Source organism: Garra rufa, chromosome 8 (assembly GCF_049309525.1).
Source record: "Garra rufa chromosome 8, GarRuf1.0, whole genome shotgun sequence".
Classification (NCBI taxonomy): Eukaryota; Metazoa; Chordata; class Actinopteri; order Cypriniformes; family Cyprinidae; genus Garra; species Garra rufa.
The window spans coordinates 4,372,809-4,400,526 of NC_133368.1; the positions used below are offsets into that span (position 1 = coordinate 4,372,809).

General features: G+C 36.7%; 1 protein-coding gene and 1 long non-coding RNA gene across 2 annotated transcripts in view; one reads left to right on the plus strand and one right to left on the minus strand.

Annotated features, from left to right (window-relative positions):
- Positions 1–27,718, minus strand: part of itgav (integrin, alpha V) — a 43,219-nt gene that overhangs the window by 4,483 nt on the left and 11,018 nt on the right. Inside the window, exons 6-27 of the mRNA XM_073845231.1 lie at positions 27,322–27,367; positions 24,221–24,343; positions 23,947–23,991; positions 22,611–22,654; positions 22,445–22,501; positions 21,859–21,911; positions 15,788–15,993; positions 15,358–15,549; positions 15,170–15,215; positions 13,858–13,965; positions 12,956–13,011; positions 6,440–6,594; positions 5,784–5,921; positions 4,742–4,809; positions 4,494–4,641; positions 3,555–3,647; positions 3,363–3,442; positions 2,831–2,911; positions 1,993–2,098; positions 1,736–1,894; positions 634–759; positions 80–193 (exon numbers count right to left, since the gene is read on the minus strand). Coding sequence (XP_073701332.1) covers positions 80–193; positions 634–759; positions 1,736–1,894; positions 1,993–2,098; positions 2,831–2,911; positions 3,363–3,442; positions 3,555–3,647; positions 4,494–4,641; positions 4,742–4,809; positions 5,784–5,921; positions 6,440–6,594; positions 12,956–13,011; positions 13,858–13,965; positions 15,170–15,215; positions 15,358–15,549; positions 15,788–15,993; positions 21,859–21,911; positions 22,445–22,501; positions 22,611–22,654; positions 23,947–23,991; positions 24,221–24,343; positions 27,322–27,367 — 2,244 coding nt within the window. The remainder of the gene's footprint in view (positions 1–79; positions 194–633; positions 760–1,735; positions 1,895–1,992; positions 2,099–2,830; positions 2,912–3,362; positions 3,443–3,554; positions 3,648–4,493; positions 4,642–4,741; positions 4,810–5,783; positions 5,922–6,439; positions 6,595–12,955; positions 13,012–13,857; positions 13,966–15,169; positions 15,216–15,357; positions 15,550–15,787; positions 15,994–21,858; positions 21,912–22,444; positions 22,502–22,610; positions 22,655–23,946; positions 23,992–24,220; positions 24,344–27,321; positions 27,368–27,718) is intronic.
- LOC141340307 (uncharacterized) lies at positions 9,093–11,213 on the plus strand. The gene is made up of 3 exons (XR_012356553.1): positions 9,093–9,217; positions 10,561–10,605; positions 10,723–11,213. It is a non-coding gene; the product is annotated as an uncharacterized lncRNA (long non-coding RNA).

The following is a 27,718-nucleotide window of genomic DNA, read 5'->3' on the forward strand; positions in this document are numbered from 1 at the left end:
GTATTAGCATCTGTGAAGCAAAAACAGGATGTTGAAGGCATTTAAGATTCTGCAGTGTCAGTCAAATGAGTTATTTTACCTTGAGAAACGTGCTTACGGCAAGTCTGGAGTAAATAAATAAAATAGCACTCTGGCCTTTCTCCAGCCGGCCGACCCAACACTTAATCTCCTGACACTCTGCATTCCCACAATCCTGTGTGGATACACACAAAACAAACAATTGTACTTGCATTCATGCACACTGGTGTAAAGGACAGTTCAATGACATCTACTGACTGTAATGAACATGATAATAGTTGAACTCAAATTTATAATACATATTCATTAAAATTATATAATTATAAATGCTGCTCTTTTGAAATTTTAATTGATCAAAGAAAAACAATGTATGACAGCACAACTGTTTTCAACACTGATAATAATCAATGTTAGAGTAATGACTTCTAAAAATTCAGCTTTGAGTCACAAAAAGAAATTATATTTAAAAATATATTCAATTGGAAAACAGTTATTTGAAAAAACTGCATAAGTAAACAGTAATGTGTATATTTTTCAAATTCAATATAAAACTCTTCCAAATAATCACAGACAATGGTTGTTATCAAATAGCAACTGTTAAAGCTGTGAACATACCAGAACCTCCAGGTTCTCTTCCCCTTGTTTGTCTTCCAGGTCTCTGCGGTGGACGTTGTGTCTGTCCCTCCCCTCGGCTCTGTCTCCGCTGGCAGAGGTATCATTTTTGTCAACAAATCTGGGATTCTAGGTGAAAGCAAAAGCATAAGTTTATCCCTAGAATATTAGATGCAGTGTTGTTTTTGACAACCATCTTAGATTTAGTCTTAGTCTTAGTCTTTTGGACTAAAATGGTTATTAGTTTTAGTCAAATTTTAGTCACTTCTATATGTGATAGTTTTAGTCCAATTTTAGTCGACGAAAAGTCAAAAAGGTTTTAGTCTAGTTTTAGTCAATAAACTGGGGGAAAAGTAGTCTTTTAACAAATTAATGTAGGTCAGTAAGTATTTTGCTGTTGGGTAGTGTCACTTATAAGTTCTGAAAATAGCAGATCTATAGGCTAATTCAACACAATGTGAGCTTCCGGATCGACTATTTTTTTACCAATAATTACAATAATGAAGGAATGTTTTAAAACATAAAAGACAAACAAGGATGGAATGCTAAAACGGCTTGCCATACTAGTATGGCAAAGAGTATTTAATGCTAAAACGGCTTGCCATAGCGGCAGGTACTTTTTTCGGTTTTAATTGGCATGCACAATAAGCGGAAATGTCATGCATTTGAAACGTCTGACGGACCACCCACTAACATTTTCGTCTATTCTCGTCTCGTCAACGAAAACTCACACACGTCTCGTCATGTTTTAGTCATCAACGAGCCATTTTTATCTCGTCATCGTCTCGTTTTCGTCATGGAAAAAAGTGGCGTCAACGAAATGATTTCGTCATCGTCATCGTTGACGAAAACAACACTGATTAGATGAGACCCTAAATACAACCATTTTGTAAACAAGCAACATTTTTAACAATCCACATAACCAATTGATCTGTCCACACTGTTAAATGCTATTTATTGGATGTTACAAAATGTCACAGCCAATCAGAATATACATGATGTTTAACATACAGCTTGTGTGGAGTGGAATTTTGGTTCCTGTTCACACCTTATATATTAACACATATAAAGAAATACTTTCATGATTTGATTGTGGGATACCTACAGTTACATTAAGAGGGTTGAGCTCCCTGTTTGAGCTGCAATTCATGTTTCCGTCCACTTCAATCTTGGTGATGTAGAGCAGAGAGCCATTGTTGAATCTGTAGGGCCACTGCACATCCAAAATAGCCTTACTGAAAGTACTGGGTCCTGTGTTCCTTAGCTAGGAAGATACGTGCAGCAGATAGGAATAAAATTGTAAATTATGCACTGCTGAAGTTCAATAAATCTTCGACCAATGATCTTTACAGCATTTTCTACCTCATAGATGTGCTGTACAAGAGGTCCAATATCATCCTCCAGAACAGGATTCTCTTTTGGCTGCCAGTTAGCGATGGGTAAAAACACCTGCTCTGGCGCAGACACCCTACACAGGACAGAGCAGACAAACACACATTGAAGACTGTGTCTAGTACAAGTCAATTAATATAACGTTCAAGTGTTTTTTATCACTCAGTTCTTTATTAACATATTAAATCCATACTGAACCATTTTTATTATCTTAATTCACATTCTTAGTTTTATTGTGCAAGTCATTCTAAACGTTATAACTTGCAACTTGTAGTAAAATGTGTTCTAAATGGCATTTCATGTTGATTTTAAACCAGTTTACATAATATGTGACCCTGGACCACAAAACCAGTCTTAAGTCGCTGGGGTATATTTGTAGCAATAGCCAAAAATACATTGCATGGGTCAAAATTATTGATTTTTCTTTTATGTCAAAAATCATTAGGAAATTAAGTAAAGATCATGTTCCATGAAGATATTTTGTAAAATTCCTACTGTAAATATATCAAAATGTAATTTTTGATTTGTAAAATGCATTGTTAAGAACTTAATTTGGACAACTTTAAAGGTGATTTTCTCAGTATTTTATTTTTTTTGCATCCTCAGATTCCTGATTTTCAAATAGATGTATCTCGGTCAAATATTGTCCTATCCTAACAAACCATACATCAATAGAAAGCTTATTTATCGAGCTTTCATATGATGTATAAATCAGTTTTGTCAAATTTAACCTTATGACTGGTTTTGTGGTCCAGGGTCACATATGTGTCACATAATTATAACAGAAATATGATTTAAGAGATCATACCCTCTCAGTTTCACTTTGGCCAGCACAGCAAGCTTTGTGACAACAGAGACCAGATTGCTGGTATTGTTGAACTGATTTGAGCTGAAAGCAGAAGGGAATTATTAACTTTCACAATCAATCAATAGGTGGTGCTGTTGTTTTAAAAACCTGATACATTTCATTAATTTACAGACAAAGCTTGGTATAACCAAGGACCAGTTTCAGAAATGCTTTGTAAATCATTGAGGTAAAGACAGACAAAGACATGAGGGTGTGAAAAAAGAGTGAGAGACAGGAAGCAAAGCAGGATGTTCTCACAGAGGCGCAAAAAAGCAGTTCCCTGTAATTAACACTTGAAGAAAAAAAAACACTGGCAGTCAGCAGGGAACTGCAGCATTAGAGGCAAATGCTGTCTGAAGCTTTACAGATTTAAATAAAAAGACAGGAAGTGAAAATATACGTTTAGAACGTCTTTGCTTTACATTTGTACATTAGATTTTGCAAACAAATCTATCAAATATATTACTGTAATTGCAAGTGTTATTTAAAATACCTCTGTATCTGCAAGTCAAACTTGACTTCTGTGTCCTGTTCAGAGAGCTGGTGCACACTGAAGCGCAATCCTGCTATTATCTACACAAACAACAATTTTACAGAAAAATATGAAATGAAACAGCTACTGTATTAGCAACACTTGGAACAAATAAATATGCAGACACTTCAGTTCGGAAAGTCTGTTGGTCACCTTAGTTCCTCCTTTCATTGGGTTTCCAAGATCACACACCACCACTCTGGTCTGATTCTCTTTCTTGAAGGCACAGGACAGTCTAGACAATGTCTGAGATACAGAAATAACACATGAACCCTCAAACAATCATAAATGACGACGTCACTACGCACACATAGAACAACATTTATTTGAAATTTGAACAATAGAAATGTCAATTTAATGCCCCTTTAGTGCTCTGGATTCAACTAAATTTGTGCATCATTGACAGTATGTGGCATTGCAATTGATAAAATTCATAAAAACGGAATGCATATTAACATTGTCTGAATCATTCCCTATTCCCTATATAGTGCACTACGTGCCATTCATCGTACAGAAAATAGAAATTCTGTGAACAAGTGATCACGATTTCAGCTGCAGCTTCAGCATCTATTTATAGTGTAGTGGACGGGAAGCTTCGATTTTAGAGAGCATTTGATTGGACAGAAAGTTTCATGAGAAGCTGAAGTGCAGGGTGATGTAATTAAAATTGTTGAACCAAGTTTGACACTGTATGTTTTGAATGCTTATATCTTGTAACTGCAAATTTTAGCATTGATTTGGAGCACTAGCTTATAGCTAACATATTTATACTAAAAGCCAAAAACACTTCAATTTTGATTTCATGGGGACTTTAATTACACTAAATGGTGTTAATAAGGCAATGCTTTCCAAAGATTCCAAAGAAAGTCCTGCTTTGCATGATCTGACTACTGTCTAAATTCATTCAAACAAACATTTGCTTGTGTTTACAAATAGATTTACCAACAAAATGCCATAGGTATTGTCCATAGTGTTAAATTGTTAACTTGAAACATCTGTTAAATCAACTCTTAATACATTAATTGTCTTGTTACAGAAGTCATGGTAGGAAGAACAGTGCAGTTTATGAGGTGTAGATAGGCCCTTGCTTACCTCGCTGTTACGCACGACCCCAATGAAATCTGCCTGAGACGGCAGGGTCACAGTAAGATCTGCCTCATATGCCCCCTCTCCTCCATTCTCTGCTGTGACCTCTAGGGTCAAGGGGTTATCGTCACCTATGTAAATCTCTTTCTGGTCACTAGAGCACAAAACAGCACCAAAAGCACAAAGTTAATCTCCAGCTCCACACCGCCAGACATTGCAGTGGAATTTAAGGCTTAAATGAATCAGTGACTCACCTCACAACAGACAGCTTCAAGTCTGGCTTGCAAATATTGTCCTCGCCACAATCCAGGAGTATGTGAGCCTGGAAAGTTACAAAGGGATTACAGGAAGTTAGAAAGAGTTTCTATTTTTAATTCAGTGCTTTTTAATGTTAATTGTTTGCTCAGCATGTAAGTGTTTGGTTAGTGTTTCAGCTTCTACATAATATAAAGTCTAGTTCAGGGTTTTCACACTTTACGACCAATGAATTCCTATGATTTTTGAGTCTCTTGTGATAACTAAAAATCCTAATAATTAATAATGAACAAGCTTTTTATTGATGTATGGTTTGTTAGGATAGAACAATATTTGGCTGAGATACAACTTGAAAATATGGCATCTGAGGGTGCAAAAAAATGTAAATGAGAAAATCACCTTTAAAACTGTCCAAATGAACTTCTTTGCAATGCATATTACTAATCAAAACAGTAGGAAATTTACTAAATATCCTTATGGAACATGGTCTATCCTAATGATTTTTGGTATAAAAAAAAAAAAATCTATAATTTTGACCCATTTAATGTATCTGGCTATTGCTACAAATATACCCATACTACTTACGACTGGTTTTGTGGTCCAGGGTCACAAATAATTCAAATGAACTCAACAGTTCTCATCATTTAGACCAAAAGTGATTCAATTTAGAATTTTTAAGTACAATTTTCTCACAGTGAAAAACATTTTAAGCACTGCATTTAGATTTTATTAGGACATAATAGGATTGTAATTATTTCCATGACTTTTCCAGATTCCAAATTTCAATTTCCTGCTATTTTAACTTTAACTTAATTTTCTGCCATATATTTCATATAAACATTGTTCATCTCTTCCATCATCATTCTTTCCTACAGACACTGAGATCTTTCCGGAGTACATGAAAGATGCAACTCAGCCCACGAAGCCCCACCCAATGAGCAAACACAGAGTGCTTATTCACTACAGCTCAAAAATATTTTGAAAAGTCGTGCATATGTAGTGCCTCTGTAACCAGAAGTCTAGTGTGGGTAACAGCTGTACCTGCTTGGTGACATTTGTAGGTGCAGACTGGTCAAGGATGGGCAACAGGCCGGTCTTATCTGCTGCTGTTTTGTAATCCAAGCTGTACTCCATAAAAACAGCAATGGGTGTGATCTTATCCCTGAATTCTGAGTCATCCTGTTAGCAGAGAGAGAGAGAGAGAGAGAGAGGTAGAGAGCCAAGAGAGAAATGGGGCCTCTAGTTTAGTGAGCTCAAGGCTGGGGAATTTCAGTCCAGCTTACATGCACTTTTATGTCCAAGAAAGAGAGCTTTGGCTTTCCAGGTCAAATCCTTCTTTAGCTCTGTAACACACTGTTCCTTTTTAAAAACAAAATAACGGCATATTGCGGTGCCAAACATCTGGGCTATTTGCCACCACAGCTTTAAGCTTAGTGCAAACACATATTTGATGACATAAAGGCATCAGCACTTCTTCAGTCAGCCAAATAAAGCAAAACTACACTAAACTTCTCACAGCCCAATACTGGCATGACCAGCAGACATGAATGAGTCACATAGGGATTCTGTATGGTCCTGTTTCTTAACTGGCAGAGCATTACATCAGGAACACCTAGATCATCTGTTACCTTGCAAGCGCTGTAAAATGCTTTGATTAAAAACATGTCAAATGCACAAATGTGAATGGATTTGCTCACTATTAAATAAGCTTGAAGCTCTTCGCAGGCTGGTCCCTGGCTGTTGGAGACAGTCATGTTCTTTGAATAATGAGACATCTTGTTATGGAGGAATAGCACCCGCTTGATGGCTCCCTTGTGTTTGAGACGGTCCAGAGTCAGATCCACTTGGAAATCTGTGAATGAAAAGGTTTAACAGGCCACATTTTCATTTCAATTATAACGGAGAGAAACACAAACAGCAATTCAAAGCAGTAAATTCAGAAGGAATGAGGGAGCTATTTACATTCTTCACACAACAGAGTTTCTCCTTTAAAAGAAAGAGCCAATTTAAAGGAAACAAGCTAAAGAAATATAATCTGCAAATGAAACTGTTTAGAAGACAAGCAGTCAACCCTGAAACCTTTAAACGCAGTGATACTCTTGAACCTCTGTAAGCATTTAGTTGCTTTAAATCTCAGGTTCAGTCTTTCTGGAATAACCTGGGGTTGATGGTCTTGCTCAAAAGACACAATGGTTATGGCTCTTAGACAGGGCTGGGGAGTTATAAAATACATGCAATGTCATTAAATATTTAAAACAAAAACTATAAGTAACTACACTGAAGTCAAAAGTTTACACTCATATGCAACTACTACAGAAGGTTCAAACACTCACTGATGCTCCAGAAGGAAACACAATGCAATAAGAGGTGGAGGGTGAAAACTTTTTGAATTTGAAGATCAGGGTAAATTTTTACTTATTTTGTCTTCTGGGAAACATGTAAGTAACTACTGTAGGTTCTAAAGGGCAACTCTAAATTAAAAAAAATATACTTAGGCAAAATAAGAAAAAGGTACAAAGCATTCTTTTCAAAAGTTTAACCCCTGGCTCTTAAAGAATCGTTTTCTTCTGGAGCATCAGTGAGTGTTTGAACCTTCTGTAATAGTTGCAAATGAGTCCCTCAGTTTTTTTTTTTCTTCAGATTTTTCTGAAGAACAGCAGGCAGTTTAACTGTTCAGGACAAACAAGGGACTCATGAACAACTATCATTAAACAACAACAACAAAAAACAACAACAACACCATATTAAGAATCAAGCGTACTGTACATATACTTTTGAACGGGGTAATTTTTTATAAATTCAACTATTATTTTCTCTTGTGGACTACATGTAAACGTCTTTTATGTGAAATATCTTATTCAGGTCAGAACTTAAAAAAAAAAAAAAAAAAGCATTTTGTATGATCCCTTTTATTTCGGTAAAATATTTAACATTTTGCAGATTTTGTGAGGTGTATGTAAACTTTTTACTTCAACCTTATATTTCGTTATAGTTAACATTTTAAATGGGTGGTAATCAAACTACAGCTCTTGCAACAAAAATACTATACATCTAACCTTAAAAAAAAAACATCTTTATGTTCTTCTTAGTCTTTGTAAACCGGGGCTGCCAACACTGTTTCCACGCCACACTGACAATTTTTTTTTTCACACAGTGCTAGTGAGGTTTGTCTGTACAAGTTCTTGTTTTTCTATATTTATAACATATGGTATAGTTAAGCAATATAATTTGAGGAAGAAGAGTGTGGTTTACCTGAAAATTAGCATGGTTTCAAACGTCATGCTGATTTTATCCAATTCAAAAAGCAAATCTGATTGGGACTGACATCATTAGAAAATATGCCTATTTAAATACAGCAGTAGTGGAGTAGGAAGTAAGACACATAGTGATAAGATTTGACGTGATCGACCCGCTTACAAATAAGCCTTATGCCGAACTCATTTAACTCACATTTTTCTCCCATTTCTCTTCACATATCTACCACTGTTTGCACTAAGTATTAATAGCATCTAATTATTTATTAGTTATTGCAAAGAAAACACTTTTTTTTTCTATGTAGTGCTGTAAATAGCATCTATTTGCACTTAATGCAAATAACCACTGCCTTTAATATAAATCCACATCAGAAGAGTTGCGGGTCTGCGAGCAACACTTGGGTCCTGAATGAAGCGTTGTTTTGAACAAATTAGCTGACGAATTAACAGCTACACAAATGCATCGATTCGCTACAGGAGGTCTTTATTGACACTTTTTATTATGGATGGATGCACTTTATTGGACTTGTTTTGGACCGTTGAGAGAAACATTAATGTGCCCCTTAATTATTCTGTAGCATTTAGATTAAGCTATTTAATTTAAGCAATCTAAAGCATGTATTTTGTAATCTGTAACAAAATGCATTTTAAAAGTAACGGTCCCAACCCTGCTCATAGATCAACCTTTATGGAGTTTCACTATGGCCCTTTTAGTTAGCACAGATATATAAACACAGCCTTGAAACTTTAGGAAATTCAAACATTTTCCTTAAAGGAACAGCACGCTCATGTGAATCCAAACCTGTGTGACTTTCTTTCTTTTACGTAATACAAAAGAGAATTAAAAAAAGACTAAAGAACACTGGAAACCACTGAACCACTGGTTTCCACTGACTTACACTGCATAAACACTAAGACATTTCTCCGAATCTTTATGTTATACAGAAGAAAGAAAGCTCTATGATTTTGGAGCGACATGAGGATGAGTACATTTATGGGTAAACTACCACCCACACGAGAAGGGTCTGGCTGCAGACCTGCACCTCCACTGTCAGACCTGCACTCTCAGACCTGCACTCTCCGTCACCCAAACTTCCTCTGCAGGTGACGTCACTTTCAATCGACACCTGCACACTACGGTACCTGCGCTATTTGCAATCTGCGTGTAGTGGGACGTGTTGGATTGAGAATAACTTCTGAATTCGTTCAAGAATCATTGCTGTAAGTACATATGTGTATGTTTATTATACGTTTTATTAGATTGTATTCTGATATACAAAATTATGTTTGCCAACGTGTTCGCTGCTCACTGGTTGTGTTTAAAAAGTTGCATTAGCTAGGGCTGTGCAATTAATCGAAATTCGATTTCGATTTTTGCTTCAAACGATCATGAAAATGCAGTAATCGAGATGAAACGATTATTGTGCCCCACTCCGCCCCCTTTCCAGTGGTGCGCTTTCGCTCTTCCATAAAAGCCTAATTTCACATGCAAATCAGCAAAATCATGTTACGTGACTTTCATAAAACGGGACATGCTTGATTTATTCATGTTTCTTTGATGTTATGTTTTTAATAGCGCGTAGGAAAAGTTGCGGTGTTTTTTGAATGCGCTCAAAGACGGAGCCGAACATGGACTTGTAAAGTTATATTTTAACTCAGGTGCGCGCCTAAACGGTCAAATACACGCAAAAATATTTGAAAATGAGGCGCTTGTTGATTATTCATGTAAACGCTTGTCAGTTAAATGACCATAAACAGTTGAAATTAAAAAACGTGTGTAACAGTATATTGGGTCCGCGCGGTTAAGTGCAACACATAGGATTCCTTCTGCTGTCTGTTTAATATGAATAAAACTTAAAGAAAAATCACTCACTGCTTTTGAATGAAGGAGGTTTGTAGTTTTAATCAGACACAAAGGATGTTTAACTATTACAGTGAAGATGCAGTTTTATTTTACATTCAAAAATAATTACATTTAATTTATGTAGTATTGTTAGACTACTTTAGACTTGCAGAAAAGTATTCAGAAAAATATTTTTTTAATCACTGTTTTTTTTTTTTTTTATCTTTTTCGCTGTATTGCTATCTAAATTAATTACTATAGAAAGTTTTGGACCCTGTCATAATCGTTTAAATAATCGTGATTACAATATTGACCAAAATTATCGTGATTATGATTTTTGTTGAAATCGAGCAGCCCTAAGCTGTATAGCCTAACTAGTCAACCACTCCGTCACTGACTTAAATACATTTAAAGTAAGCTAAACTACTGAACAGAATGGTATATATGCTTTCGTAAGTTAATTATATAGCTTACACGTAAACTACTGTATAGTTTAGTGGAAGTGATTGTTGTGTTACTGATAATATAAGTAGAATGAGACAATTAAATGTGGTGTTTTTATTAGCAAAACAGGTAGTGTGAAACATTGTAAAGCACCACATTTGATGTTTTCTTCTGCTCCTACTCTTCTCAATTCAGATTACTTCATTTGAGTGACATTTTATATATTATAAATATATGTATGTGTGTGTATAACTGGTTTCTTCTATCCTGCTCTTAGGCAGATGATGCAAGTATAGATGTACTGATGGAATCATCACAAGAGGTACATTATTTTGTTACAGGACTAGTAACAAGTAATTGTTTTTTTTTGCACAATACTGAATTAATGTTTTTGGTATCTTACATTTGTATCTCTCTTGTTCTTTGTGTTATTTTACAGAATCAACTGATGGGAGATTTAAATAAAGCCAGCAAGTGGTGTTTGGAACCATAGATATATATACGTAGATGCCTCATTAGCGACTGTTTCTATGGGCCTTTATACGTAAGCCGTCCGCCATTTTGCTGCGGTCCAGTTGACGTCATTCACCCATAGATCTAGGTAAATCACCATAGTAATCACTGAATATTCGAAATATAACAGTCCTGCACAGCCGTTGGTCTGCGAACCTACAGTATGGTGAATGACGTCTAGTGGACCGCTGCAATATGGCGGACGCATCTATGTGCTTGGAGCGGTCCAATGGGGTATCTACGTATACGTATATATGTTTGGAACAGCCAAGTGTGCTGCTTGGTTCTGTTCAGCTGCCCAAAGTACTCTGCATGGAGGATGAAGATGTTGATGAGGCCATGGACAAATTACAGAAGGCTGAATTTTCAGAGGACAGACTTGTTGCTCTGGAACCTTTCAGCTTTATCTTTACTGCGATGAAGGACATCGACTTCTTCCTTGAACATGTAGTTGATGTTATGAATCTGAAAGTATTCTGTCAAACTGAAAAGGAAGGAAATGCATAATGTGCTTCTTTGCAGAAATAAAAGAAAATACATAATTTGCCTCTTTGCATTCTTTCTGTTCTGTTTTTATTTGTTGTGGAAGTGTTTTAAGCTTTTACTTATTTTTATATTACTATTTTATAAAACTATTGCTAGTTTTCCAAATAATAGTAAATAGTCTGTCTCTTTGTAACTAGCTTACATTAAAAAACTAAAATAAAAAATTGCATCTGCTTAATTTTTGTTAATGTTATAGTTTGGTAATGTAATATAGTTGTAGCCTACTTGAATGATAAAGTACAACATTATACTCCTATGATAAACAAGCAGCAAAAAATAACTGGGGGGAAAGTTTCTGTCTGGTTATACTACTAAAGTACTTTAAACCATTTAACAGCATCATTACTGCGTCTTTATTGGCAACGGGTACTTTAAACCATATAACAGCTTCAATACAGCGTCTTTGGCAACGCAAACGAACGACTGGAAACTTATTTGCGGTTTTTTGTGTCGATTGCAAGTGACGTCGCAGGTACCGTAGTGTGCAGGTGTCGATTGCAAGTGACGTCACCTGCAGAGGAAGTTTGGGTGACGGAGAGTGCAGGTCTGAGAGTGCAGGTCTGGCAGTGGAGGTGCAGGTCTGCAGCCAGACCCTATTGACCCACACAGGCCACACTGACTCATTAACACTACTTTTTCAGTATTCTGAAACTTTGTCTGCCTAGTCATAGTAAGGTAAACGAAGCAGGACAGAACTAGTAACTATATCTATTATACTATATTTCACCTGGCAGAACTTTTTTGACTAAACTGACTAGTTTTCTAAAGTTTATGCTCACCAAGGTTGCATTTATTTGTCTAAAAATACAGTAAAAACTGTAAAACTGTAAAAAATTATTGCAATTTAAAATAACTGTTTCTATTTAAATATACTTACAATGTCATTTATTCCTGTAAATGGCAAAGCCCGAATTTTAAGCAGCCTTTACTGTCACATGATCCGGAAAACATGCTCAGGAAATAGAATTTTGCTGCCTACTGGTTTTGCAGAAACTGTGATCTTTAGATTTTTTTTATTGATCAGATGTTCAAAAGAACAGCATTTATTTCAAACAGAAATCTTTTACTTGCAAATAAATAAAAACTGTCCCCAAGCTTTTTAACAGTAGTATAAAACTAGTACATGTCCTACTCAAAACAACTAAACTGATACAGTTTATGCATTTCAGCTGTAAGTGGCAGATCCATTTATGACAGGCCTTGCACCATACACACATCCGCACCTTAAGCTTGCATAACGGCAGCCATTAGCTCAACCAGAGCATAGGAGAACTTCAAAGCGCACAGAGAAATAATGAATTGGCATCATGGTCTGTGGTCTATGAACAGTGGGCTGTGGGTCTGGTAGCCATTACACCCCAGACTGTGAGATCCATGTGAAGGCTTTGTGAGCGCCGGACGCTGGGCTTTTAACGGCTCTGAAGCGTACGTCCGGCTCCAAACACACTGATGCCTGACACGTCGAGCTCTAGTTTCCCCCCGCAGCAGTGCTCGTAACACACCGCAACAGCAGGACTCCGTTTACAGCTACTGCTACATGCAATAATAGGTTCCATTGCTCTGAATATTATACGTTTCGATTATTTGCATATATAAATAAAATAAGCACTTACGAAGGGAAGATGGCGCTCCTTTGCCATTAGCCTTGAGACAGTATTTCACAGTGAAGCTAAGGAAAAGAATTAAATAGAATTACTATTATTTTCAATATATTCTAAATGCATTATTGTTAAGACAAGATTTTACTGATAATGAACCAAATCTATGCTAATTTCTTTAATTTTATGCAGACTGATGCTTCTGTTACTGTATTCTTGCACAAACATCTGATTTTAACAGAAGCAGAATGTTACAAAAACAACCCTCAAAAAAAATATATGTGACCCTGGACCACAAAACCAGTCATAAGGTTAAATTTGACAAAACTGAGATTTATACATCATATGAAAGCTCAATAAATAAGCTTTCTATTGATGTATGGTTTGTTAGGATAGGACAATATTTGACTGAGATACATCTATTTGGAATCAGAAATCGGAGGATGCAAAAAAATCAAAAAGACTGAGAAAATCACCTTTAAAGTTGTCCAAATTAGGTTCTTAACAATGCATATTACAAATCAAAAATTACATTTTGATAGGTTTACAGTAGGAATTTTACAAAAAATCTTCATGGAACATGAACTTTACTTAATTTCTTAATGATTTTTGGCATAAAAGAAAAATCAATCATTTTGACCCATGCAATGTATTTTTGGCTATTGCTACAAATATACCCCAGCGACTTAAGACTGGTTTTGTGGTCCAGGGTCACATATGTAAAAGTCAAGCTTAGCAATATATTAGGGATATTCACAATATATTTGCTATGATTTTACTGAAGATACAAGAGGCAATAAAGTGATTATTGCAATGATTTTAAGGCAATTTAATTTTCATCATTAGATGGAACTTGTTGGCATCTAAATTTCTACAATGTATACTTTGTTGAAACTGATGAAAAAACCTTGACTCACCAGGAAACGGTGGTGGTTGTTCCAGGAAGGGTGCAGCTCTTGTCTTCAGGATTTAGGATCTGTGGGCTGATATCCAGTGTGGCGTTCACGCTGATGACTGGACGAGCCCTAGAAGCACAAAACAAGCAGGTATCATCAATCTGCCAATTCAGACAAGTTCCTTACACTGTAAGATAGTAGACAATTGTAGAAAACACCAATTCAGTTTTACATGATCAGTTTAGTTTAGTTTTCTGACTCCCTGAACCTTAAAATTAAACAGGCTATTTGCTCTTGTATTTTGGGGATTTGTGTATGTAAATAACCCTTTATTATGATTGCATTGAAATGTTTTTCCTTCTTTCGTCGAGTCATCTTGCAAGTTTTTGGCTGTACATTGCAGGTTTTTCTCAGTTGCTCTGATCAAAAATTTTATAATTTTGTGCTTTTTCTTCAACACCCTCAGGTTTTAAGGTAAAAAAAAAATAAGGCTGTGTCTCTAGGAACTTCGAATGTCTTGGAAATCTTCATAGCCTTAGACTTTCTAATATAATATAACTATTTCTTCTCTATAGCTTTTGTAACAGCTCTGTTGACTTTGCCAGATTTGATACTCAACTTCAGCACATGCATGGTCTAAGTTTAACAGCTCAAGCTAATTCTGTTTTTTAATAGTTTCTAAAGGCGTAATTGTGTTTTAAGACAATTTTGTTCCCCACCATACAAATAAGTGACGTACAAACAACAATGTTGAATAGGGGTTGAATAATTATTACATAGCTGTTATTAAAAATCCTATAACTCTAAGATATTACATTATCACTTTTAATATGCCAGTAAACTGTTATAGATGCCATTTTTATACAATCCTGGATTTTCAAAAAAGTTTGTATTTGTAAAACTCTGCATGTACATGTTTGTGAGATCAGTACTGTCTGGGATTCTGAATAACCATTTTTCAACTTAGCATCGGTTAATGACCTACATGTACTGGGAAGGGAGTTTCACATTGTATTACTAAACTTTTGACCACTGTTTTTCGACTTTATTGTGCAATGATGATGAGCTGACTGTACATTACAGCATTTACAGTATGTGCAATACAGTGTAAATCTAAGCCTGGTGGTCTCCCATGTACAAAAATAGATGATGGCAAATGTTCCACTGTGATTTTCTTTTAATACAGGCTGTAACTACGTTCACTACTTGCACATAAAGCAAATTAAATGCTGCAGTATTAAATGAGACCACCTTTAATAGCTTATCCGGCCCTGATCATAAAAGTCTATCAAACGCATGTGTGACTTCAAAGTGAAGCGTCAGCATAGTGTACCTGTACAGAACGGCTTTGTCAGCTCCAAACACCCCAACAATCAGGTCTATAAGAGTAGAGCATGTGAGAGAAAAAAAATGAGTGTGAGAAAAGAGTTAGAGAGAGGAAGTAGCTGTGAATTGACTGTAATCAGTTAATTGCAAAAGATGTGTGAATGTGTAAAACAGGAATGAGTGTTGAAATCTAACCAGGGTATCCATTCTGATCGACATCTGTGCCTCCATTCATGGCATAACCGAAGCTTGAAGGCATGGAAGCAGATGCCCATGTTCCTTCCAGAACTTGAGAGGCCACAGGATTCGGCCCTGTGGGACGCCCGTTATGAATGTACACCAGGCCGCGGTTGAACTGCCCACCATATGGAGCAGCAATGGCCACATCTGAGAAAAAACAAAGGGATTAAACCTTTTTAAGTTGTGGTTACTGAGTAACAGTACTGTGTTTTTATCTGCAAGTACAGCCATTGCTCAAAAAGCTCATGAGTCATGATTACCCTTGCACAATGAGGCAAGGAAGACTGACAACAGCATCAGACTATGACCAGATGACTATATATGTACTGTCTGTCTGTCTGCGTTGAAAGCTAATTTGGGCTCCTAAAAGAACAGCATAGATTACCATTATATCCGTCCATGTTGAGGTCTCCCAGGCTGCAAATTGAGCTTCCATATCGAGCATAGATCTCAGAACCAGTGAGTTTGATGACGTTGTTGAAGGTGAAGCCACCTTTGCCTAGGTAGACATAGACCTGACCAACCTCCCTCAGCTTCCCATCTGAGCCACGATCCATGAACAGAGGAGCCCCCACCAACAAATCCATTTTCCTGAAGGGGGAAAAAACGGTTAATTTTAACTGAAAAAAATCAGCATATGTTGTCTTTGGGAGTGTGCACAGTTACGCTTATCAACCAGCAGAAAACAGCTGGAAGATTCTGTTGAATGAATGTCAAATGTGTCATGGTAAAATTGGTAATAAATGGACAGAACTAAAAAAGATAAGCTAACGAAAACTACCTTGTGATAAAAGCAAGGCCTTTCTGAACAAAAATGGTCAACATGTTCAGGCACAGAGCAACTTGTCTGGAAAGCGTAACTTTATCTTCACTGTTGCACAATGTTCAGATCTCAGCTCATTTTTTGAAATAATGCCAGTGAATTCTCTCAAAACATCGCTGTGCATATATTTAGGCTAGGCTTACTTGGCCCAGAGTCATAAAAACGGATTCCTAAGACGAATGTAATTTAAAGCAGTGGTTCTCAACTGGTTTCTAAAAACATTACATTAAAATGCCCCCCAAAACACTAATGGTTTGTGTGAATGCATATTAAACTCTTTAATTAATCCTTTTTTACACCCCTTTGAACAAGATTGACTCACTTCTTCAATAAATCAAATGCCCCCTATTCATTTAGCCACATTTATACAGTTGATCCAGCCAATTAAGTACTTTGGATGTCTGTGGAGGTTGGAAAAAAGCCCCCAAAGCAGTCGTTTGCTACAACAGGAAGACACTTGAACAAATAATATCAGTGTCAGTGCTAGGAAGTAAGAAAAAATATATATATTTTTCACTTAAAAGATTCATTCAGAAGCACTGATTCATTCATGACCCACTAACAAAGAGATATTCCTAATAGTGATTCTGGCCTTTACAGACACCATTACATACGCACACAGATTAGGAATTATATATTCATTATCATCTTCAGACTGTAACTGAAGATGATAATGACAACAGAGCTCAAGCTGCTCTAATTGAGTTACTGCTGAGTGTTACATTTAACATTTAAATGAGCCTCAACATTCTATGTCAGTAACAGCAGCTTGAGTTGATATTTGAAATTTACAAACTGTCCTTGAAACTGTGAAGCCTGAACACAAGTCCTACAAACTCTTTAACTCTACAGTTTGGTGAGTTTCATCAATTTGTCAGATTTGTAAAGTGTTTCTCCAGGTATCATCATGGAGCATCTCTTCCGTTCAAGAGGCCTGTGAGCTTTCACAGCTGGTTAGATCACACCTACAGCTGCATCTCTGAAGAAGAGATGAAGAGCGCTATCTGAAGAATGCTGCTGTCCTTCCTGACATCTGTCCAGTAGCCTCAGTCTCTTCAGAGGATGAGTGTCCGGTGCCTCTATGTCAGCAGGAAGAGCCTGTCTCCATCCACGGCTGCAGTGTACAGGGCTACCAGGACATGTACCGCGCTGTGGAAGCCATGATGAAGAAAAGGAGTAGACGACAGCCTTGAACTGGGACTGAAGATCAAGCAGCGGCTGTGGGAGACGCTCAACTGCCCTTCACTGCTGGAGACAGAGCAGCCAGATGGACGTGTCATCATCACTGAGAGCTTCAAAACCAGCAGACGCTTCGCTCCACGAATCCACGTGGACATCAGTGAAGAGCCCCTGCCTGAGGAACCCCGAAGAAAGAAGCCCAGACACTGAATCATCACAGTGTCACATGGAGCATCAAATGGTGGGGCCTGCGTATGTAAATACTGTATACATATTAGGGCTGTCCCCGACTATGAATTTTCATAGTCGAATCAGAATTTTCGAATCTTTCTATAGTCGACCGATAGTCGAATCATCTAGGCTTATGTGCGTGTGTGAATGGGTTGGGAGGGGCACGAGACTATAGTCAGCAGGAGGGTAAAACTATTTTTATTTTATTTTATAAGCGACCAAAACTGCCTGCCAACTGACAGACAAACTTATTTAGGTTTAAATAAAAACACAGAACGCGTCTTTTAGTTCTAAAAACGCGAGGCGCACAGCACTGCCTTTTTTGGTGACTTTTAATGAAAGAGCAGTGTGCTGCGGTTTTTTTATGTTGCTAAGCAACGACCAAAACAGCTGTCCTGTCAGTCAATTCAAAGGATTATAGCGCGAGCGCTCTAAAATCTTAGTTTTTTGCTGTTAAAGGCTGTATCAGCGATTTCTAGCCTAAAAATAAAGTGTCAAATTCAGCTGACCTTTTTTCAGGATCCGCTCGCTGCCTGCCCCATAAATTGTCTGTGAAAAAACCGCGTCTCTCTGGTCAGCCTAGGGTCCGAGATATGCCAAAAAAACAATCGGCACTACCAACCTTTACACAGAAAAACAAACAGTGTTCCAACCAATCAGCGTCAGGGGTTTGGTGTTGTGGACTTTCGCTCCGCCTCCCTCACATCCCTGCACCAGTAGGAAAGTCCACAACACCAAACCCCTGACGCTGATTGGTTGGAACACTGTTTGGTTATCTGTGGTTATTGTTGATAGCGCCGATTGTTTTTTTGGCATATCTCGGACCCTAGGCTGACCAGAGAGACGCGGTTTTTTCACAGACAATTTATGGGGCAGGCAGCGAGCGGATCGTGAAGAAAGATCAGCTGAAATTGACACTTTGTTTTTCAGCCTAGAAATCGCTGATACAACCTTTAAGTAAACTGTCATATTAGCAGAAACCCTAAATAATACAGCTCCGGGTTACCCACGATAGACACCAAAGGTTTCTCCTCCATTTCTTGGAGTCTCCGGACTTTTTAAGCAACGGTAAACTTTCGCCATCACAACAGAAGGCCCGCCTCTCCATTCATTCGATTGGAAAATGGAAAAGAACGCGAATGACGTTGGGCGTTTTTCCGCTCAGAGTTGATTTTTTTTTTTCAACTTCAGGCGCTCAGAGCGCTCCTGCAAAACGCGAGGCGCAGCAGGCGGCGAAAACAGGGTGCAGAACGCTCACTGCCAACAGAAAACCATTCAAAAGAGGCGCCTCCAACTGCAAAAACGCGTTCGGTGTGATCGCCGCCATCCCTGCCGTCAAGATGGTCCTCATCTCGTCATGCATCAGGGAAAGTGAAAATTAAATTAGTCACAGGGGTGGTTGGATTTATTCACAAACACGTTAAAAATATTTATTGAACGCTTCTTTCTTTTCACTTTTGTTTTTACTGCATTATCATAATCAAAGGCTGTATATAACTTAATATAACCGTACAAAACCAGTAGTTCTGTGTGCAATTAGACATTGAGCACCCCCATATTGGCAAAATGGTATGATGCTCGTTTCACCCGCGAAGATTCGACTGTGAGATCGGTGGTCGAATCAGGCTCCGCATATCGATGCATCGAATCTTCGACTATTCGGGGACAGCCCTAATACATATTGTACATAGTTATAGAGTAAGTTATCATCACATTGCTGTGTTGTTGTTCCGATATTTTTGGTGATTGTCAGTGCATTGATTTGTGGTCCTCTGGTGTTCTAACGTGGTTGTCGGGATGTTTTAGTTTAGCCAAGGTTTTCTGTGCGGTTGTTAGCGTGTTGCATTGCAGTTGCTGGACTCCTCTGTTTGGTTTCTCATGCATTGTTACTTGGTTGTTAGGATGTTTTCAGTGGCCGGTTGATATGCGATTGTTTAAAACAGTTTGGTTAGGTTCGGTTAGGTTAGGGTCCCTCACATGGTTTGCAGCTTGACGTGCTGTGAGGGCTTGTGTGCATCAGTGATGCTGAGAGCTACGCCACTGGTACTTCACAACTACTGCTAGGGTCACCCATAGTGGACAGGTCTCCGCTGAGATGCCAGACGAAGACAAACCACCTGGTTCTGGACAACAGCAGATTGACCTGATGCTCCTGGTAGAAGACGGTCTTGCAGTAACAGCAACAATATCTAAACATCATACGCCAGGTAAGAAAGGCCATTAACTTCCGTATGTTGCCAAGAAAATTCAATGGATATTTGGTACTAGTAATAGTGGGACTGAGGAAGTGCTGCTTATATTATATGTGACCCTCGACCACAAAACCAGCCATAAGTCCTACGGGTATATTTGTAGAAATAGCTAACAATATCATTGTATGGGTCAAAATTATTGATTTTTCTTTTATGCTAAAAATTAAGATATTAAGTAAAGATCATTTCCATGTTCCATGAAGATATTTTGTAAATTTTCTACCAAAGGTGTATTAAAACGTAATTTGATTACTAATATGCATTGCTAAGAACTTTACTTGGACAACTTTGAAGGTGATTTTCTAAATATTTAGATTTTTTTTTTGCACCCCCAGATTAAACCAGAACTTAAAACTTCTCTGTAATTTGCTTATTTGTGCAAGAACAATCAAAATGTATATTAAAAATGTAATTTCAGGGAAGAATTCAATTCATTTCAATAACAATTCAATAACAATTTTACAAATAATGCATAAGGTTAAAAGTAATAAGCTTCCAGGGAATATTCAACAATTATTTGATTTAAAAGAGGGGCATTATACTTTAAGGGGACAATTTAATTTCAAAAGGCTTAGAAACAGAACAACTATAAAAGGTATCAGCTTATCAATTTGTGGGGTGAGGCTATGGAACAGTTTGAATGTGGAGTTAAAGCAATGTCCAAACATGAACCAGTTCAAAAAAAGGTATAAACAGATGGTTTTCCAGCAGTATAAGGATGAAATTGGGTGGTAAGGTGGAGATGTTGTGGATGTTTGTGCATCTATGTATGTCCATGCTTGTGCTGTTTGAGCATTTATGGATGAAGGCTTGTGAATAGGGCATATGGACTTGTATGTATATATGGGAATTTGTATGTATTATGTATAGGTGTATGTATATTTGCATATATAAAGATGTGTATGTATATGTGTGTGTGTTTATGTGCATATATAGGTATATGTATATATCTGTGTATATGTTTGTGTGTATGTGGGTGTATATGTTTGTATATACTTCAGCTCTAGTAAATACTAACTAGTAACTTATTTTCCTTTAACTGTATGGTTTAGTGAGAGGGGGTGGGATTAAAAAAGTGGAAACTTCTTCCCACTCCTTTTCAAATATGCTAAGAAAAAAAGAAAGGAAAAGAATATATATATAGGAAGATCGTTGTTTTGTTGCTGTCTTGTTGACATGTTTCTTGCATATTTGAAATAAAATGACAAAAAAAAAAAAAAAAAAAAAATTCATGCAATTGGGAGGTTTGCACGAGGGCATAGACGTTTCCAATGCAGATTTCACTCATGTCCAAGCTCAAAACTGTATTTGTATTTGTTCTGTATTTGATATTATTCTGTTTGCCCTTAAAGGGACTGTTCATCTAACACAAAAGAAGATATTTAAAAAAAATGGGTTTTGTTCAGAGGGGATAATAATTTTAATTTGTGACTAAAGTATCCCTTTAGGTCTGTGAACCTGATTTCCTAAAGGCCAGTTTAATGAGTGAGCTCACAAATACTGAATTCGGAAATTACACTTTGAACATAATATTGACCTATAATCAGGGCAGCATGGTTGTGACTAGAAAAGATACAGCTATAGCTGGAAGTGATGCAAGTTTTGTCAAACCTAGTTCGCTAGTTGACCTCTTCACGGTCAGTTCCAAACTGTTTTGGTTCAAACTTTGCCACAACACTGGCATATGTTTGCTAGTTGTCATCTTTACTGTCCATTTAATTTATTTTTGTTTTATTTTATCTCTCACTTTCTTCCTGTCCATACAGTGAGATTTTGCATCACTTCCGGCCATAGCTGTATTCCTTCTAGCTACACCTAGGCCACACCCTGCCAGTTGTGAACCACTGATTTAAAGTATCCATTAGTGCATGAATGCAGTGTAGAAAATGCAGAAGGAAAAGACTGTCAAACATTTAGAAGAAAATTCATCAAAAAACATCCAACAGCATGTGAGTGTAAGGCATCACTTACTTGTCATTATTGATGTCAACAGCTGCTACAGAATGACCGAAGTAAGCAGCCATCTAAGGTGGACAGAGGAAAAAAAAAAACAACTTACACATGACTCGACTAGAGCATTAGACTAAACACTGTAAACATGTAGACTAAACACTAAACATTATAACATAATATTAATAATAAATCATTACTATCACTGGTATTGGTGGTGTCTACAGAATATCAAGATTCAGTTTTTGAGCCTGTAGACTCATAAATCTCTGTTAATCTTGTGCTGTGATTAACTGTTGATGAATTATCACTGCAGCAATCACAATCAGCCTAAAACACAAGTCTATTGACTCCACACCTCATCCTCTTTTCTCCTCTCGCTCTCATGTGTTGGCGACACTGCTGTCAATAGTTTCCAGATGTGGGAGTAGATTCAGGACGTGAACTCGCCGCTCGTAAACAAATGTTGAACATAACTGTGCCATGACCACAAGCATGGGCATGTCATGTGACCTCACAGGCAAGACTGCTCATATATGCTTTTATCCTGTCCTTTAACACACATCATGTAATAACAAGAGGTGTAAACATTTTTTGTAATGCTCACCTGTGTGCCTGTGAAATTATACATAGATTCCATGTTCTTCCCATTGAAAATGTTGACCTAAAAAGACAAAACCAGACAGAGATATAATGCAGGCTGTTTCAAGCAGGGTTGCATCACTTTTATGGGTTCTCAACAGATTCCTGACCAAAAATAGTATGAAACTCACATAACCAAGAGCCTTCTCCCCTCTAGGAACTCCTGTGACATAATCTAGAAAGGCAGGAAGTATTAGAAATGAGTTGGACACAACAATGCTTTTCATTCAGCAGTGAAGTTTCTTGATCCCAATGCAGATTTAAGCAATTCCCATAATGCACTACTTCAGTTTGCAATACTATGGGGCTGGTATTTAGAGCAAGTCAGTAAAGACCAGTTAAAACAAGCCACTGACAACTTGTGGTTGTGGGCTGCTTAAAGGGATGGTTCGGAGTAGAATTGACTTCATTGCTATGCACTCCGAAGCCCATGTAAATACCCCATGCGAAGTTTTTTTTACCTTAGTCAAACATTTATGGAGATATTAGAGTTTTTCGAATTGCTTGTTACAGGGGTGAATGGTACATGTGATGTATCTCGTAAATTGCACCACTAAACGTGCAAGTAATCTTACCAAACTTGTACAGTAGTGTAAATAGGTTATGTACTCACAAAACGCTGCATCAGAACATTTGTAAGTCCACCATGAGTGTTTTAAAAACACGTTTTAGCCGAGAACTACTAGTCTCAAAAACTACAAATGGCGACACGTCGACGTCACTTCCCTGGTTTGAAAAAAGCACGTAAAAGTCCTCCTACAAGTTGACATGCACACAGATGTAGTAGGAGGACTTTTACGTGCTTTTTTCAAACCAGGGAAGTGACGTCGACTTGTAGTTTTTTCGACTAGTAGGGATCGGCTAAAACGTGTTTTTAAAACACTCATGGTGGACTTACAAATGTTCTGATGCAGCGTTTTGTGAGTACATAACCTATTTACACTACTGTACAAGTTTGGTAAGATTACTTGCACGTTTAGTGGTGCAATTTACGAGATACATCACATGTACCATTCACTCCTGTAACAAGCAATTCGAAAAACTCTAATATCTCCATAAATGTTCGACTAAGGTAAAAAAAACTTCGGATGGGGTATTTAGATGGGCTTCGGAGTGCATAGCAATGAAGTCAATTCTACTCCGAACCATCCCTTTAAAATTACACTACTGTTCAAATATTTGGGGTCTATAACACTTACGTTTTTCGAAAAATCCTTCAGAAATCATAATATACTGATCTGGTGCTCAATTTATTATAATTTTCAATGTTGAAAAGAACAAAGATTCTTTGCTGAAAGAACGTTCAAAAGAACAGCATTTATTTGAAATAGTGATATTCTGTAACATTAAAGTCTTAACCATCAATTGAATGAGTTCTTGCTGAATAAAAGCATTAATTTCTTTAAAAAAAAAACTATTTATCATCTACAAAATATCAAACACACTAAAATAATTTAAATATCTTACCATCTTCACCATCGTCGTTAAAATCACCAACAGCCACTGAGTAACCTAAGACCAAATCAAAGGAAGACATAAAAATCTGCACTGTACTGGCGATTGTTCACGTCGTACATTCTGATCACTGCAACACAAAGCACCCAAACATTCATTACATATGTAACCCAACATTACAGTGAGCTCTACTGCTGATTTCCAGGTAACAGTGCAACACCACAAAGCAAAATTACAACTTTGAGAGACATCAAAACAAAAGACGCAAAGTCGCAAACAGGCTTACCCAAATAACTGTCATCATACTGAGCCCCGGCTGACTTGGTTGATAACTGGTTACCGTAAGGAGTAAAAAACTCCTTGTTGTATCTGCTGATGACCTCAGTGATGTCATCTGAGATCAGCTGACCTAGAAAGAGTAAAAACTGTTAAGAAACACACATATGAAATGAAGTGTGCCGGGGTAGGGCCCTATGATTCCCACGTTGCGGTAAACACGAAATCCAGTCATAAACTGAAATTTACTGTATAATGTGTGAAATGTCACAGAATTTGCCAAATTCTGATGAATAAATCAAAAGTAGGTCAGTACACACTTAAATCAAAATGTGATATGGACTAGTGTCTGTGAATATTAAGCTGCAAAAGACTATTCAAATATGAGCACTTCATGTTCTGCGTGTCTCTGTGTGAATGAATGGCGCAGACGCAGTTTCGCTTACTACACACATACTGAAGCATGCCTGATGCTCCCAGTGTTTTGAGCCTCTGTCACCTCAATATGACACATGAACACATAAGCAATCTCTAGGACTTCTCTGAGAGTCACTTCATGAGCATTTGAACTTTTCTTTTGAGTAAAACTATCATCATATCATATGCAAGCACAAACAAGTCTTTACAGCAACCATCAAAAAAAAGTTTGGTTTAACTTGAAGAAACTGTGACAGAAATAGTACCTAATGTAATAATAGTACCCAAACCCAACAGACAACTCAGATCACTAGGATCGAGTCAGTTAGTAACATCAAGGGTTCACACAAAACAAGGGGAATCCGCTTTTTGCTATTATGCCGCCCGCAGTTGGAATCAGCTTCCAGAAGAGATCAGATGTGCTAATATATTAGCCACATTTAAATGCAGACTTAAAACTCATCTGTTTAGTTGTGCATTTATTGAATGAGCACTGTGCTACGTCCGAACAGAGTGCATTATTTTATGTATAATCGTTTTTACTGTTTTAATTAATTTTAAATCATTTTTTTAAAATCATTTTAAATGTTCTTGTGATTATTATTATTCACTTTTATGCTTTTTATATTATGATTTTAATTCCTCTTATGTACAGCACTTTGAATTACCACTGTGTATGAAATGTGCTATATAAATAAACTTGCCTTGCCTTGCCTATTAAAACATTATTTACCGAAGAATATTTACCAGAAATATTATTTACTAGAAAAAAGGATAAATACGCAACACAGCATTTCTGAAAATAAATAAATAAAATAAACTAATAATATTTTTTTTTTTATCTAATCTATTATTAAAACATTTTTTTACCATTTAATGTAACCATTAAAATGAAATGAAATTAATGGAAAACAGAATTTGAGGGGGAAAAAACATTTCACAGGGCCCTAAAAATGTAAGTTTTGTTCAACTTTTAATAAATTCTTAATTAATTAGACATGCTTATGATTCATATTTTTTTTAATTTAACCATTAAAACAGAGTCTAGAAAAATTGAAAATGAAAAAACAGAATCCAGAAAAATCTGAATAAAAACTGGAATTTGTAGAAAACAAACAGAATTAATTTTTTTTTTTTTTTTTAAATAAAACAGATTTCATAGGGGTCTACATGCCATAGAGATTTCTTCAACCTGCATGTAATGTTCAGCAGGCCAGAAAGATGCAGTGTCAATATGTGCAGACATGTACATGTTACTTACAAGTAAAAACACGCTGAACAAAATTTCTAAAGAGTCACATCCTCCTCAATTATGTAATGTTATTACAAATAAGGTGTACAACCTGCCTTTGGTTGTTCTTATGGTCTTTAATCTTAACTACACTAATCTAGTCTCTCTGTTAGGAAGTAAATTATTAAATGATTAACTTATTTTTTCAGTAGTGTAACAGGAGCTCAGGTCTTTTAAAACAGTAGCTTTTTGAGAAGCAAGCAATTATTCTTTTACAGGAAGAGATGTAACACAAAGTTTTACAACAGAGCGAGCTGATGCAATAATCAAACACTCCCTTCAAATGATCTCTTATTGAAATCGAATTTATTTCAGCGGCTAAGTTTCTTCAGTCTGTTTATTTAAATGCACCATTAAAAAAAGCAGCAAAAAATTTTCAGAAAAAAGTACATTAATTTGTTTCATTTAAGTAATGTTCCAAGTCATTTTTAAACAAATGTATGCACACTAAAATAAAGACTTATTTTAAGCCTATCCAAGGTATTTCTGGAAACATTTTACTCTTAACAGTAAAAAAAAAAAAACTATTAGAATAAATTTTAATCAAATCAGTTCCTTCAGTCTGTTCATTTAAATCTACTGCCAAAATATTTTATGTATTTTCATTTCATTTTTAAATAATTTAAGATTATTTTAAATTACAGAGTTATCAGTACAATTCCCAAACGTCCCCCACATTAATTGTGTTGCCTTTTTATAGCAAAATAATTTAGCTAATGAGACAAAATGCAGGAATTCATGAACAGATGTAAACAGGTCAAAATAAAGCATTTACCAAGGTTACCTTAAGTTACTATCAATCACACAATCACATTCACTTTTCTGAAAGCATTTTACTCTCAGCAGGGTGTATAATTATCATACCAGCAGGAAAGAGAGAGACTCAGCAGAAAAACTAAACAAAGTTAAACAAAAGGCTATTAGAAAGCTTTTAAAATGAACCTTTAAAAATGATCACTGCAGGTCATGAAATTCATGAAAGATTAAATGCCATTTCTGGGCACGGTTCCTACCGTGACCCCACCCTATGAGGTCATAACAGAACTGCGATTCGGTAAACAACCACAGCGCAACTCAAAAACGTTCAGACGCATCTTCAGTGACAGAGACAGCATCTAATTCTGCATTATTTATTGACTCAAAAACATAGCTCCTTCTCCTCCGAGCAGCATTTCTCTGACAGGCGGGGACCAAAGACACATTTGTACATTTAAATATGTTTTGCCAACGTGGTGCAAACATTCATTGGCCTGTTTTGTGTGAATGCTACAGTATATCTGAAGTCACAGCAGACATTCTCTGAGTCTGCAAAAACCCTGACAGAGCACATTGTTGTTTCCCTTTTTTCCATTATGCTTTTCAGTGTCAAAATCACAGAGGGATAATGAGATAAATCAGTTTACCTTGCCAATAAAAGCTTCCTGGTCCTCCAATAACAACCCGGTTCTTCTGAAAGCGACATAAAAACATGTTTTGGTACATTCACTACAAGTTTGAGCAAGAATAGGCATATACAACAGGGTAAAAGCGGCTATATATCCAAAATGAGATGTCAAATTTTAGTGTTTGGTCAAATCTAGTGGTTTGGTAAAGATTTATAATTACAATTAATTAGTTTTGGGGGGTTGCATTGTGCGATCTTTTAATGTCATCTAATGATTTTTGTTTTAAATATGCCTGACAAGATTTTTTGGTATATATACTATTGTTACACATGAACACATAAACAATCTCTACAACTGCTCTGAGAGTCACTTCATGAGCATTTTACCTTTTCTTTTGAGTAAAACGTTTATCATA